The 16,698-nt window shown below is 38.9% G+C and overlaps 1 protein-coding gene across 8 annotated transcripts in view; it reads left to right on the top strand.

Moving 5' to 3' along the window:
- MAST2 (microtubule associated serine/threonine kinase 2) overlaps positions 1–16,698 on the top strand; it is a gene marked incomplete at its 5' end in the record, with an annotated part of 201,156 nt that overhangs the window by 91,977 nt on the left and 92,481 nt on the right. Inside the window, one exon of one of the 8 annotated variants that reach the window (XM_082674651.1) lies at positions 14,452–14,765. The exons of 6 other annotated variants lie outside the window; for them this stretch is intronic. In XM_082674651.1, coding sequence (XP_082530777.1) covers positions 14,719–14,765 — 47 coding nt within the window. Of the gene's footprint in view, positions 1–14,451; positions 14,766–16,698 lie in introns of those variants that run through there. One more of the 8 variants, XM_082674650.1, reaches the window with a different exon arrangement.

The raw sequence follows: 16,698 nt of genomic DNA, 5'->3' as shown, positions 1-16,698 counted from the left end.
TACTTTCTTGATAGTGACCATTGATGCACAAAAGTTTGTAATTTTGATGAAGTCCAGTTTACCTGCTTTTTCATTGGTTGGGCTTTTGATATCATATCATATCTAAGAAACCATTGCCTAATTTAAGATCTGATTTGTTCCTGTGCTTTAATTTATGAAGGTAACTGATTGATGACACAAAGTGGCTAGTGCTATTGAAAGAAGAATTTATTATAGTTTCCTCAAGAGAAGGGGCATGCCATGCCATGCAGGGCCATGTGGGGAAAGCACCAGGTTTGGTCAGGAGGCAGAAAGTTGCAAGGGGAAGCCAGAGAGCCTTTATTGGGGTTTCCACAGGAAAGGCAAAGCAGGGCAGGGTAAACAGTATAGGACTGGCTACTTTGAATAATGTTGGCGGGTTCAGGGCTAGAGGTCTGGTCTTTAGTTGTTTGGTACTTGGCCCTGAGTGATATAGGGCAGATGAAATAATGGCTTGATGTCTGCGAGTTTGATAAAGGAGGTGGTTGGGAATGTGGACTCAGGATTGATTGGAGAGTTTGTAATAGTAATTTTGCAACACTATTTGCAAAATTACAGAGGAGATATGAATAAGTTTGGCCGTTAGTTTGGCTAGCAATTAATGGATGCCAAATAGACAAATACAGAATCTAAGAAAACAGTTAGAATGAGGTTATGATGATTTACTTCTGTTTCCTTTTAAGGGTTTTATGGTTTTAGCTCTTACTTTAGGTCTTTGATTCCTTATTAGTTAATTTTTATATGTGGTATTATTTTTATATGTAGTATATTTTTTATATGTGGTATCGGTAAGGGTCCGATTTCATTCCTTTGAATGTGCATAGCTGTTGTCCCAGCACCATTTGTTGAAAGAACTTTTCTTGTCTTAGGTTTTAGCAAGGTCACTGGTTGCTCAGACTGTAGGGAGAGTAGGAGTGAAAGCTGCAAAGTAAGTGAGGAAACAATTACAAAATTCAGTCAAGGTGATGATTGCTTAGACAGGGTGGTAGCAGCTTAGGTGGTGAGAAGTGATTGGATTCTGGATGTATTTTGAAAAGAGAGCTGACAGTATTTGTTGATAGTTATTAATTTTGGTATATGAGAGAAAGAGAGGAATTGAGGGTGATGGTAAGGTTTTAGGGCTGAGTAGGTAGATGGATATGGTTGCCATTTACTGAGCAAGTAGAGAATATTGTGAGTGGAGCAGGGTTTTTTTTTGTTGTTGTTGTTATTTTTGCTCTTGGGAGGGGCAGGATAAGGGTTGTTGGAGGAATCAGAACTTTGGTGCTTGCTTGACATCCAAGAAGGAGTGTTGATAAAGCAATTGCATATATGAATCCTGGGATCAAGGGTGTGATATGATCTGGAGATATACATTTAGGGATTGACAGCATATAGATGATATTTAAGCTATGTGATTGGCTGAGATAAACTACGAAATGCTACTTAAGTGTGGTCAGCTGACTGGTGATGATCCATGAACTGTTTGTTACCAGTTTGCCAGGAGTTAATAAGTACAGAAATTTAGAGTAAGCAATTTGACATTGTTGTGACCTTCAGGCATTTGATCATTTTTCTGTTATTTCATATTTATTGTATTTTGCAATGGTTTGTGAATGGATGGAAATTTCACTTGGCCTGTCACCACAGCCAGTTTGAGAAGCACTGACCTGGTGAGTGAGTGAATCTAGATAGAAAAGTTATCTAAGGACTGAGCCCTGGGGCACTTCATGTTTACTTAAGAGATAAGGAGAATCCATTAGTAAAGAAGACTGAGAAGGACCGTCTGAGTGAGGTTGCAACAAAACCAAGAGAAAGTGTTCGGTGTTTCCAAAGACACAAGAAGAAAGTGTGTCAAGGCTATGTAAGATGACCAGCTAAGAATTGATCTTTGGGTTAGTAATAGGGAAGACCAAATTGGTGACATTGGCAAGTGACATTAATCAGAGATGGGTCCAAAGCTTGATTTGAATGGGCTCAAGACAGAATAGGAGGCAGTATTACCTATGTGTTATTTGTGTTAAAAAATATTTAACCTCAATCTAATGAATGAGGAAACAGTCAGGGAAGTTCAAATTGAGGGGATAATCTGTAGAAGTACTGGCCTGAACTCTTCAAAAATGTTGAAGTTGTAAAAGACCACAAACAAGCAAACACTAAGGATATGCTCTAGAGTATTGGAGAAAAGAGACTTGGTGAATAAATGTAATTCTTGATTAATTTTTGGTTGGATCCTGGATTTTAAAAAATAGTTGAAGGACATTATTGGGACAGTTGAGGAAATTTGAATGTGGACTTCCGTTAGGTGAAAATGTGCCAGTGTTAAATTTCCTTAGTGTGAAAATTGTGTGGTGGTTGTTCCTTATTCTTAGACCAAGAACATTAATTGTGGAAGTATTTGAGAGGAGGTATTATGATGTTTACAACTGACTTTCAAATGGTTCAGTTAACAAAAAATAAGTGTGTATGTGTGTGTGTGTGTGTGTGTGTGTTAGAGCAAGAGAGGGAGAGAATGAGAGGGAAAGAGAATGGAGAGAAAAAAGCACATGTAACAAAATGTTAACAGTTGTTAATGGTAAGTGAAGGGTATATAGAGTTTCAATGAATTACTCATGTTGCTCTTCTGATAATTTGGAGAGAAGGTAGTGAGTCTATACTATTGTTTCAAAGTGATTTGCTGAAAAGAGGATTTTAGAAATCAGGTGACACCTGGAAAGGTTATAGAGTTGAGTATTTTTTCCCTCTATTTTATAAATTTATTTATTTTATTTTATTTATTTTTGGCTGCGTTGGGTCTTCGTTGCTGCGTGTGGGCTTCTCATTGCGGTGGCTTCTCTTGTTGCAGAGCATGGGCTCTACGCATGCGGGCTTCAGTAGTTGTGGCTTGCAGACTCAGTAGTTGTGGCTTGTGGGCTTCAGTAGTTGTGGTTCTCGGGCTCTAGTGCGCAGGCTCATTAGTTGTGGGACACGGGCTTAGTTGCTTCATGGCATGTGGGATCTTCCCGGACCAGGGATCGAACCTGTGTCCCCTGCATTGGCAGGCGGGCGGATTCTTAACCACTGCGCCACCAAAGAAGTCCCTCCCTCTTTTTAAAACATAAATAGGAGATATTACATCTTATTTGTATGTCAATGAAATTATCCAGTAGTGAAGGAGAAGTTGATGCAGGAGAGGAGAGAACAACTGCTGGAATATTCTTGAGTAAGCAAAAATGGAGACCATCTAGGTACATGTGGGGGTATTGGCCTTAGACAGGAGTGTTGACAGTTTGTCCACAGTCGCCTCAGGTACCTCACTTTATTTGTAAAAGATTATGCATGTAAAGTGTATGGCATAGTGCCTTCAATTAAGCGCTCAACTATTTGTTATTGTTAAAGCATTTAGTGCAATGCCTATTACTAGCAGACTTGGAAAAAATGGTAGTTGTTTTTTATTATTCTTATTATTAGCAGTCCATAATTACCTGTTAGAAACTGTAAATGCTTCAGAAAAACAAATTAGTTAAGATCCTAAACCAAGTTAAAAGAACAATAGCGTGCCTTAGAAGAGCCACAGGATATTCATGGTTGGCTTTGGTCACATTAGAGAAGAAAGCAACTAAATTCCAATATGGGGAATGAGAACATCCAGGCCTGCAACGATAAGGGCTTTGTTGGGGCAAGATTGGTTATGAAAGTTCTTTTGGCCTGGCTCATACCATTTATTTTAGATGTAGCTTCCCGAAATTAAATTGTTTTCATTTTTAGAAAGCTATTTCATATTTAAACTCATCTGGGTATTTTTTAATGCATTAAAAAATCTAGTCTAGAATACCAGACCTAGAGGAGCTGATAAGTTTGTTGACAGTGTATATATCTGTGGAAAAAAATTTGAAAGAAAATGAAGTTCTAAAGCTATTTATATTTGTTTACCCAAGCCATAGGAATATTGTATTTTGCTTTTTCTCAATTGAAACAGCTCTGAATGACTTCCCTCGCCTGGCTCTGTGGAGGGGACCTCCTCTTGGCAATTCCTTTCACATAGGATTTTTTGTTTATTTGTTTGTGAATTTCAGCACCAATACCTAGACCCTACACTTAGGAGCTCAATGTAAATAGTGTTTATGTCTCTAGTTACCCAGAAAGTTAAGCTTTTCTAATACCTATTGCAACTCAAGGTAATTGGCCTCATATTTCTTGAAATGTCTTTATTTCTTTGAGGCTGTGAACAGTCAGTAGAGGTAAAGAATGGACTGTAGGAGTGAAGAAGTAGCTACAGCACCTGTCATGCTGTGTGTGTGTGTGTGTGTGTGTGTGTGTGTGTGTGTGTGTTGCTATTGGTGGCCTTTATTAAACTTAAGAGTCCTTTAGGATAGTTACCTTTTTGCAGTGCTGGCTTACTCATTTGTTCAGTGGGCTAGGACATCAGATATTGGATGAAAGTAAATGCCAGGTGTCTGCAATGATAGGCAGTGTGCAGGGAGGAGTTCCTGGGGCTCAAGGATTTGCTGTATCAAGCTTTACCACTGTGAAACTGACATGTGAAACAGTGTCATGTACTTTCCCACTCTGATGCAACTTGATGGTATTCGCCTAGATGAATGCTTCTGGAGAATGTGCTAAAAAGAGATACCACCTGCTACACATAGTAAATCCTTTGTGTGGTGTCAGTGGTGCCTGATATAAGGCTTTAGTTTCTGTGTGGACTTTGCAAATCAGGAAATTTTGGTACCTGTAAGGACTTTGAAGACCAGAGTAATAGCTTTGTGTTACGTTTAGCAGTCTTTTTTAAAAATTGGGCTTATACAGGAAATGATCTTACATAGGTTCTCTACCTCTCCAGTGGGAAGGCAGGGATTGGCAGAGATTGGCAGGGGTGAGCAACAGTTATTACTAATTTCCCAATAGGAACCATTTTGTTGTTAAACAATGGGCATGGTTTGTCAGTGAGCCGTAAGTATGTGGACACAGACCTGAAAATGGAGAATTCGTGAGAACCTGTTTTGTTACCGTTATGTTGAAAATAGCTATCATTATGCTGATCATATGCACGTTTATGTCTTGACCTTGCAACTACCAATTCACTATAATGTACTTGGATATCTCAGAGACAGCTCATCCTTAGCATTTATAAAACCGAAGGTAGGAACTTTCCTGGTGGTGCAGTGGTTAAGAATCCATCTGCCAACACAGGGGACACGGGTTTGAGCCCTGGTCCAGGAAGGTCCCACATGCTGCGGAGCAACAAAGCCCGTGCGCCGCAACTACTGAGCCTGTGCTCTAGAGCCCGCAAGCCACAACTACTGAGCCCGTGTGCCACAACTGTTGAAGCCCGTGTGCCTAGAGCCCCTGCTCTGCAACAAGAGAAGCTACTGTATTGAGAAGCCTGCACACTGCAACGAAGAGTAGCTCCCACTCGCCGCAACTAGAGAAAGCCCACATGCAGCAATGAAGACCCAACACAGCCAAAAATAAAATAAATAAATTAATTAATTTTAAAAAAGAAACTCTTTATCAGATTTCATCTGTAGTACCTGTAAATTTGGGTGGATTCTTCTGTTTTCAGGGTCCTTAAAAATGTCCTAAGGGTCTTGGGTCTGCCAGGAGGTGATCTGCTGGACCCTATAAAGCCAGGTACCAGGCCAGTTTTCCTGGGACGGTTTTGTATTTATTGACTCCAAAAAGTCAAACTTAGTTCTTTTAAAGTGGTTTGTTATACCTGATTAAATAAGTAGCATTCTCAAATATGACATCTTGACAAACTTCTGGTTGCAGAACCATTTTTTACAATTTTATTTTAAGGGGATTCAATAAGGAAATTTAGTAAGACTTTCTCAAGTCCCATTGGGGATAGTCAGTGAGAATCAGATATGATTTAGAAATGTTTTCTTTTACAAAAGCAAATTATTAAGGATTTAGATAGCTTAAGAAGAAAGAGTAGGCTTCCTTATATATCCAGAAAATAGACTTTAAGACAGTATTCCAAACAAACTACAGTCATCCCTCATTAGTTCATTCAGTCTTAGTGTAATTAATTTTCATTTCACTGGATCTTAGGTTGGTAGTCTGCTTCTTGACTAAAAAGAGCTCTGGAAATTCTGACTCAGTCCACTGGAACGGTCTGAAAGTTTTCCAGTTGTCCAAGTGATAGCATCAGAAGCCTGTACCCAAGAGTCTATTCTTTGAAGTGTCAAATAGTTTGAAATACCTGCTACAGTCCTTTTCCGTGGGACTCAGACAATTCTTTGTTGAAAACACAGATTTTGGCTTCTAGTTGATTATGGAGCCTTCATGCTAGCATCAGTGTAAAACAAAATCTCTTCATAAATGACAGAGACTTAAAAGAGCTGTGGTCAGTTTATTATGGACAATTTTTAAATGTGAAAGGTCTGATGAGAGTTTATAACAAGAATAATGCAACTAACAGGGAATTAAGTTGTTTCTGTAGCATGCAGAACAGAAAGAATAAAACCAATTCAAAAAAATATGGATGAACATAACTTCTACAGAGGAAAAATTCTTGATATATAACATAATAATCTTATGGCAGAGAACATACCAAGGCCAAACTAAGGATATCAAGTAAAAAGATTTAGTAAGTCTGCAGTAAATGCTGGACATTTATCAATATATTTTTATAAAATTCCATTGACCTAGAAGTTGCTAGATTTAGATTTTAAAAGTAAGGCTTCTACCAAGTAAGCATTTTAAATGATAACTGAAATTAAGACTGAAAACACTAAACTATTATTTCCTAAAATCTGGCAAAACACCATGAGGACTCATAAAACAGAAACACGTTGTGGGATAGCAAGGGCATTGACAAATCTCTAGGAACTTCCCATAATTATACAGTTTCTAGAATATTTATATTCATAGCATTTTAGCTGTACATATTTCAACTAGGGAAGGCTGAGCATCTTTTCTGATTTGACAACTTTTCCCATGAAACTCATCAATAGTAAAACATCAAACCAAATTATCTCTGGCATCTCTCTAAAAATGTGAAAGAACACTTTGTGATTTTTGCAGGAATGTTCTGGGATATCTCAAAGATATTTTTAGGTGGTAAGAATATACTGAAAGTTTTATTTTACTGTTTCTTATATTTAGGAAGTGATTTGGGGAAGGCTAAACTGCAAAGAGTTGTCAATGAAAACACAAAGATAAGAGTTTGGTGTTTGAAAAACAAAGCTGGTTACTTAACCAAGGTGACAATAAAATATTTAAAAATAAACATAGAAGGTAACACAATTTTGAATAACCTCAGCTTTTTCATGAGGAACCTTCTTTTGCGTGTTTTCTTAAATAACTAAGGACATAATAAGTCAGAATAAAGCCAATAAAGTTATTCTATTAAGACACAAAATATTTGCTATCTGGGCATTTTACATAGAAAAAAAGAATACACTTTAATAAGGTAGGTGAAGGCAATAAACAATAAACAAGGGAAACTGGCCCATCAAAGTTGAGCAGACTTGGCTAAGATTTTAACCAGTTCATAGCTTTTCAGACTCACGGCATGGTATTATAAACCATGGCAAACAAAAATCACTTCCCAACTTTTGTTCTTTATTATTCTGCTTCATATTCTGGAACATATTTACACTTTACTTGAGGACAGTTCTTAGGGTGTTGTCAGATCAGATTTAATTTTATAGTAATACTAAGATGATATTAACATGTAATGTGTTTATCATTGCTCTCTTCAAATGAATCAATAGATAAACATTTTTAAATGTCTGAGAGGTAATTAGATTTAGATGAAGTCCTGAGGGTAGGGTACCCATGATGGGATTAGTGTCCTTTTAAGAAGAGGGAGAGAGACCAGAAAGTACCTGTGGCTCTCCCCTTCCTCTCCCTCCCCCCTCCTCTGCCTTCCCCTCTCTCTCTCTGCCATGAGGACACAGTGAGAAGATGACTGCTGGCTACAACCCAGGAAGTGGGCCCTACAAGGAACCAAATCTGCTAGCACCTTGATCTTGGACTTCCCAGCCTCCAGACCGTGAGAAATAAATGTCTGTTGTTTAAGCCAAACACACACATACAAAACCTTTCAGTTTCCATTTGTAGCACAGTTATTATTGATAGTTATTACCCATAGAAATAAGCTCTTTGGGGGTCACCAAAAAGTTTTGCTTGATGAATTTTGAGAAATATATATGAAACTGCACAACTCAGATTGGGACTCGAACCTAGCCAGAACCCAGACCGGGACTTGAACCCATGGGGCAGGACTCGAACCTGGCCAGAACCCAGGTTGGGACTTGAACCCACTGTCTTTTAATTGAGATCACATACGTGGTCTCAGGACTTAATGGAACTCAGGTTCTGTATGTCTTGTTGCAGAAAGAATTCAATGAGAGACAAAGTGATAGGTAAGAAATGGATTTATTTAGAGAGATAACACATTCCATAGACAGAATGCCATCTGTCTCAAAAGGTAAGGGTAGCCCCAGGGCATGGGGCTGTCTTGGAAAGTGAGAGCAGCCATGGGAGAAACACACTCCACAGACAGAGTGTGGGCCATCTCAGAGGCCCTGATATATGGGGTGGTTAGTTTTTATGGACTGGGTAATTTCATAGGCTAACAAGAGGGAGGATTATTCCAACCATTTTGGGAAAGGGACAGAGATTTATAGGAATTGGGCCACCGCCCACTTTTTGGCCTTTTATGGTCTGCCTTGAAACTGTCATGGCTCTGGCGGATGTGTCATTTAGCATATGCTAAGGTATTATGATGCCCATAATGTATTATGAGCGTATAATGAAGCACAAGATCTACGAGAAGTCGAATCTTCTGCCATCTTGGACCTAATCGGTTCTAACCAGTTTTTGTCATGTCCTTAAGGGCTATGTCATGCTTTTAGAGGTTGTGCCCTGCCCATTTTCCTCCTGTTTCATATACACCATGCAATTACCACCACAACCAGGATACAGAACAGTTTTATTACCCCAAATATTGCCTGTGTAGTTTTGCAGTCAATTCTTCTTTCACCTCTTGGTCCCAGGCAATCACTCATCTGCTTTTTGGCACTCTAGATGAGTTTTGCTTGTGGCAGGATTTCATATAAGTGAATATCTTACAGTATCTACTCTTTTATATTTGGCTTCGGTGTTCCTGTTCATTTTAATACTTAGTATACCTTGTGTGAATAGACCACTCTTTGTTTGATGGATATTTGGGTTATTTCTGTTACTGACTTGAACTTGGGTATGCTTGCCCACCACACAGCAAAGCCAGTCTACTGACACTGACTGGGTTGTGGTGAAGGAAAGTACAGCATTTATTGCAGGGCACCAAGCAAAGAGAATGGGCAGCTCATGTTCTAAAAACACAAACTCCATGATGGCTTTCAGGAAAGGACTTTTAAGGCAACATTAGGGGTGGGATTGCAGGGTGCATGGTCAGCTCATGGACTGTCTTCTGATTGGCTGTTGGTGGTGAGGTAACAGGGTGATGTTTTGTTAATCTTAATCTTCAACCTTCTGGTTCTGAGCAGTCTGGGGTCTACCTGCTTGTGCTCAGCATGTAGTCACCATCCTCCACTTGGGTGGGGAGGTCTTAGTTCCTGCAACTCAAAGATATGCATTGGATTGTTATGTATATCCCTTAAGAAGGAGCTAGGACTCTGTTTTATTGCTGAACTATTGTTTAAGCTATTATTACTTTTCTTACTTGACTGCTTTTCCTTTGTTTCTGCATTCCCTTACTTCCCTAATTAGTAACTGCTTAAGTCTGCTCTTTGGAACTCAGGGAAGGCCTAGAAGACTAAAGCCTTTTTCTACAAACAAGAAACAGGGGACATGGAGAGGTCTGTCACCCAGAGGGCCCTACAGGGTCCTGCTTGTTTTCATTTACAGTTTTTAGATATCGTGAATAAAAGTGCTATGATATTCATATACAAGTCTTTTTTTTTTTTTTTTTTTTTTGTGGTACGCGGGCCTCTCACTGTTATGGCCTCTCCTGTTGCGGAGCACAGGCTCCGGAGGCACAGGCTCAGCGGCCATGGCTCAAGGACCCAGCCGCTCCGCGGCATGTGGGATCTTCCCGGACCGGGGCACGAACCCATGTCCCCTGCATCGGCAGGCGGACTCTCAACCACTGCGCCACCAGGAAAGCCCCATATACAAGTCTTTTTATGGACATATGTTTTCATTTCTCTTGGGTGTATAGCCAGGAGTGGTCAGACCATAAAAACAGTATCCCAGTCATTGCTACTACCACCGTGGGAGTAACTTATCAGCCATAAACAAACCTAAAACAAAACTGAATTATATAGAGGAAAATTAAAATTAGAAAAGGAGAGACTAGGCCAACTTCAGATCGCCACTTCAGATTTACCTCTCAAATTCGAGAAAAGAAATGCCTGGGCAGTCCACATGAGGTGCACTTCTTTCACGTGGCTCTGTGAGGTGAATCCATTGGACATTTTGGTGGAAGACTTCCAACACTGTTTAACAGGTAATTTTCCAAAAAAGATAAAATCATGGCTCTCATCCAGATATAAAATGAAAACATTTAAAGGTTAGAGAAAGACAGCCTCATCATTAAGGAGGGAAACAGACAGATATTACAACCAATTATGAATTTTTCCATTATCAATTTTATATGATTGAAAGTTGGCAAAATATTAAAGATGATAATTGAATTAATACTGCACCCATCTAGGTGTTCATCTGTTTGAGCAGTAAAGGCAAACAATTCATGTTATAAAAATGTCCATACTTTTCCTTGACTTTATTAGCAAAGCCACTATATTGTAATTAAGATCTTCTTATAAATTGTTTTGTTTTTATGTCAATTATATCACAAAGACTGGGAAAAGAGAGTGTAAAGTGTGTTGTTAAGAATTATATTGTTTACATATTGGAGTGATATTTTGAATATACTAGGTTAAATATATTAAAAATTTTTAATTGTGTTATTTTGACAATACCAGCTTAATAGACTTTCTTGAGTCATTTTGTTTCTTAGATTTTTTTTCTTTAAATTAGAGGTTATTTGTTCTGCTGTAGCAGTAGAAATTGGAATTGGCAAAAAAGATTTCTTAAAAGCAATACATGGATTTAGAAATGAACCACGAACTTCACACATCAGACTTTGTAATGGAGTCTCATGGTAAATTATTGTTGTCACAAGATATTAAACAATATTTTAATATCACCTTATAAATTGTTGCCACTTATGTTGCAGTTTCACCATCTCTTAAAGCAGTAGCTAGGCAGCCGTATGACATGTCTTAAGATCTCCTTTGGGACTTCCCTGGTGGTCCAGTGGTTAAGACTCCGTACTCCCAATGCAGGGGACCCGGGTTCGATCCCTGGTCGGGGAACTAGATCCCGCATGCCTCAACTAGAGATCCTGCATGCTGCAACTAAGTCCCGGCGCAACCAAATAAATAAATATTAAAAAAAAAAGATCTCCTTTAATGTTTTCAGTGCTGGGATATTATAAAGAAAACCAAAAATAGCAGACTAAACCTTGATCTGTGGTGGTGCTAATAAAGTAGTCTATAGAAATCAGTTTGGGGTTATTTTTTGGTGAATCTTCTTCATAGTCACGCATGATGAACGTACTCTAAAGTAGCCCCCGTAGTCTCCTCCTCCTGGAGTTCATTTTTTTGTGTAATCCTACTCCCTTTGAGTGTGGCAGTACCTGTGACTTGCTTCTAACCAATGAAACATAGTAAGAGTGACAAGATGTCATTCATGTGGCTATATTATGGTATATAAGACTTTGTCTAGTTAGTAGACTTACCATAGAAACAGTCTGTACTGGCTTGGTGAAGTAGGCGGCTATGCTGGGAAAGCCCTTGTGACAAGGAACTACGGTAGCCTGTAGGAGCTGAGGTTGGCTTTCACTTGATATCCAGCAATAAGCTAAGGCCCTCAGTCCCATAGCCACAAGGAAATTAATTCAGCTAACTGCCTGATTGAGCTTAGAAATGGGATTCTTCCCTAGCCAGTCTGCCATATAAGAATGCAACCTGGGTGACACATGATTGCAGCCTTGTGAGACCCTAAGCAGAGGACCTAGATAAGCTGTGCTTGAATTCTTGACTGACAGAAACTGTGAAATAATAAATGTGTGTTGTCTTAAGTGGCTGTTTGTGGTAATTGGTTATGCAACAGAAAATAAATACATCGTGCAAACTTACTTTTTCCACTTTTTTGCTTTAATCTCCTTATATTTTATTGCAGTGTTGCTTTCATTGTATCTGCTATGTGGAATTTCTTTTGGCTAAAATATTTTTAATCTTTTAAAAAGTGGAAGAGCCAAATAGCCAAACTTAGATTTCTTTCTTTCTTTTTTTTTTTTTTTTGCCCTTCCTCCATCCTTGTCAAATGATAAATGATAACTGTATGTTTAGGTTTGTAAAAACCACCACATAATTTTCTGGGATGGTTGTACCATTTTATACTCCTACCAGTGATAGTGAGAGCTCTAGTTGGCCCACATCTATACTAACAATTGTTATAGTAAGACTTCAAATTTTAAGGCCAATCTAAGTGGGTGGATAGTGTTATGCATTGTGGTTTTAACTTGCATTTCTTGGATGAAAAGTGATGTTAATAATAACGACATAAAGCAACCAACATTTGTAAGTAATTACTGTTTACTAGATTCTATTCTAAGCACTCCACGCATAATAACCAAATGGTCCTCATCACAGCCCTATGATATATGTGCTGTTATTCCATTATTGTTGTTATTATTATTACTACTACTATTATTATTAAGTAGCCTGGGGTTGGGTATTGGCGAGTGGAGAATATTGAGTAGAAACTCAGGACCGTGGCCTTAACTGCATGGCCTCGGCTTGGGATGGAGATAGATCGCAGCTAGTCTGTTAGATGTGGGAGTGTGGGCTTCTGTGACTGACCCTCATATCATCACGAGACTTTCCCAAAGTGGGACCCAGTACTTGTTCAGAGGTGCTAGATTTCTGAGAGAGTGTTTCCATTTTTGTTATAGAGAACAGGGGATTCTGGAAAGGAGCTGTGAGAGCCAAATGACTGGGCTGGTACATGGAGAGGGAAAGTGAGTGTCTGTAGCTGCCAGGTGGGGTGGGTTTGCTTGGGTCATTAGAGCAGTGGCTTTCAAACTTTTTAGACTATGACCCTCAGAAGTAAATAGATTTTTACACTGTAAACCATGACACATGTTTACACTTGTATATTATACATATTTCAATAACAGTTGTCACAAACACACAAATTTCACTAAATAATTCTTATCCTTAATCTGTGTGAAGCACTTCAATATTTTCTTTTCTATTCTATTTCATTCTGTTTCCCTTTTAAGAAAATATTGGTCCTGACTTCCTAAATTGATCTCATGACTCACTAAAGAGTTGTGACCTGCAGTTAAAAAAGCACTGGTTGGAGTATGAATTAATCCTTTGAATGTTACCCTAGAAAACCAGTTTGACATACTTTGTTTGTCATCCAGGTGAATGAGAGGAGCCCATCAGAGTTGGCAGGTGCTCCGAAGCAGGGGACCAAGACTTTTTGCTTAATCTCAGCTCCCTTAGCTGTCAGTATTTAGCTCAGTAGTTTACTTGATCAATTGGCCAGGCTGCTTTTTGTCAGATGGTTTCTTATGCGTTTGCACTTATCTTCTCCTTTAGATTGGGAGCTTGCCCTCCTGGGAGGGTAAGAGCTACAATAATAGCTAACAGTTCTGTAGCACTTCCTCTGTGCTAGGCAGTTTTCTGTTTTACATATATTAATCTTTACCACAACATACCTCTTAGGTACCTTAGTAATTTTCATTCTACAGATGGGCAAATCAAACATGCAAAGGTTCAGTGGTTTACCCTTTTTACAGTTCTTTTGCAGCTTACCTCACCTTACCTTGTATAACATCTGCCATATAAATTATTTCATTAATAGTTTCTGATGAAATTAAACTAAATAGTTTCTAGGCTTATTTTTCTTAACTTTCCTTATGGCTTTTTTTTTTCTTTTTACCACAAGGTTATTTAAGTAATTGGAGAGTAATAGAAGTTGAATTTAAAATGATGCTGGACTTAGTCTAAAGAAGGAGTACAGAGTTTACTTAAATTGGTCAGATTCTGAATTTGAATAATAACTATGCCTTGAGCCCCAACATTACAACTCTGTCATCCTCCATCAGGCCTGGGTTTGAGAATGAATAATGTTGCAGAAATGCCCACATATTCTTAGCTCATTATTTACTGATTTGGGATCCTTAATATGCTTTGTTCCATTCCCCTGCCCGCTGCAACAGCTGTTATAGTCTGGCCCACGCCTCCTGAGTTAATAGTATTTCTGTCACAGTGTGAGTTTTCAAGTTGGTATGTGCAGTTTCTGCCAGAGCCTTTATTGTTGCCAGGTCTCAGGGTTGGAGGTTGCAGCTGATTTGTGGGGGAGGGGATTTGATGCTTGTCACTGAGGAGGAACAAGGTGCTCCCTGGGGCTCTGATTTGTTGCAGGCTGAGTGTGAATGATGTCAGGCAGATCAGAGGACAGCTGATTCATTTGGGATCTGGGACTCCTCACTCTGCCTCACTGCTGCCTTTTGTGGTCTTAGGTCTTTTTAAGGGGGGGTTCTGAAAATCATGTTTTTGAAGAAAAGTGCTTTAATTTTTCTCTTATATTTGGGAAGCCTTTGTAAGTTTCTTTTGGTTTATGACTGCATACCCCTTGTGTGAGAGAACTTCCTGCCAAGATTCCAAGTGTGAGAGGGCAAAAGCTTGAGTAGCCAGGAAAATCATGAAACGGAGGAGAGAGAGACTGGGAGCACCATGCCTGCGGATTCAGTAAGGAGGCTGGGGTCTCTGAGTGGAAACTGGCAGGTGTCAGGAAAAGAACTAATGCCGACTAACACGCCTTCATTTGCTTGGAAGAGACTCTGGTTTGGAGATGCCTGTCAGGAAGAGGGCTGAGCTGGCTTAATAGATTCAAGGTCAAAACAGTGATCCCTGGCAGAGGCATATGGGGTTTTCTAATTCTGAAAACTGAGTTAGATGTCTTTTAGTGATTCTTAGGTACTTGGGAAGCTGGGTTAACAGTGAAGATCCTTTTTTCCTGTCTTGCAAGCAAATATGTATGTAAAGTTAGTGTCAAAGCCCCATGAATGTGAGAAACAAATGGAAATGAAAGTATCTCTGCCTTTGACTAGAGAGGGTATTGTATTTCTGCCCTTGGCCTGTCAGCTCAGGATCTCAGATCTCTACCCTTGCAGATCCAAGCCTGAGTCTTTTAGGGTATGACCTGAATTTTATTTCTATGTTGACCAATATAGAAATAATACTTAGGTAAGGATTTTGAAGCTGGGGAATGGAAGAAGACTTCCACTTCAGGGTAGCTTTCACAAGAGCTGCTCAGGCTTATTTAATGAAGAAGTACTGAGTGAATTGATCAGCAAATTAGGGAACCAGGGAAAGAAGGCCCTAGAATCCATGCCACCTCAGCGATCTGTCTTGAACTGCCTTTGCTGTAACTCACAGGGCAGAGGGAGAGCACTTCAGATTTTCTTCCCCTGAAGGGTAGTGGTTACGTGGAGACAGCATAGCTACTCAAGTAGGCAGACTTCATCAGTGGGCTTCCTTTGGGTCCTTGCCCTTCCGTGCTAGTGGATGCTCATTGATTGAACTGATGATTCTACCAGACATTGGGAAATCAAGCTTATTTGGAGTATATAATTGGAAGGATTGGCACACTTTAAAAAAATGGTTTAGCCCCACATTAAAACTGTGAAGTGAAAGACCACAATAGAGAAGCTTCATCAACTAAAGTGTCATTTAAAGTAAAGATAACTTGTGAGCAAAATTGGAAAAATTTCAATTAAGTTGGTAGTTTAAGAAAACATAAGGGGTTAAAAATCATGCTCACCGAACATTAGTATACTGGTAATTGTAATCATTGTATCTGTTTTAGTGACTTTGAATTTGGATTAGGAAAACTCTCCCTTAGGATCTAGGAAGTAGTTTATCAATCACCTTTCCTTTTCCAAACAATCCTTTTTAGACTCTAGGCCCAGAGTCTAACCAGTTTGCAGAGTGGTAATTAAGAGCAAAAAAAGAATGAGATTTGGTTTTCATAGATTTTTTATAATCCTTATTATATATTCATCAAATGTCTAAGCCTCGTCTTATGTGATAAGATTTAAGACTCCAGAATTTTGTAAAAGCAGTATTATTCAGGTTAACAAGAAAAGTGTCTTGCTGTATGTTCTGATTAGCTCTAGCTTATATATACTGTTGACCCTTGAACAACACACTTATACCACAGATTTTTTTCAATAAGTATGTCCTAGGGTACTACACGATCCACAGTTGGTTGAACCTGCAGATGCAGAACCTCAGATATGGAGTGCCGACTGTGAAGTAGGCGGATTTCCAACTGCGAGGGGAGTTGGCACCCCTAACCCCTGCATTGTTCAAGGGTCACCTGTACTAGGGAGCTGATTTTTTAAATTCTTTAGGTGTTATTTAGAGCTCTTTAGCAAAGTGAAAATTCTTTTTGAAAGTGAAAAATTAATCAAAAATATTAATATTTTATTAATTAATTAAAAATTAATATTTTGCTTGTAATTTAAAAAATATGTTGAATTTGTGGAAATTTGGATATGGCTGTAATTTTAAATAGTTGTCTGCCATCCACTTTCCTATCCTACTATATCCTCATATTAAATACTCATCTGAGAAATATACTGAAGCCAGCTAGAGGGATAGTACATAGGAAGGTGAA

This window comes from Grampus griseus, assembly GCF_964374135.1.
Source record: "Grampus griseus genome assembly, chromosome: 1".
In the NCBI taxonomy this organism is placed as follows: domain Eukaryota; kingdom Metazoa; phylum Chordata; class Mammalia; order Artiodactyla; family Delphinidae; genus Grampus; species Grampus griseus.
The sequence above is the reverse complement of the archived record's forward strand: the minus strand, read 5'-3'. Positions and strand labels throughout refer to the sequence as shown.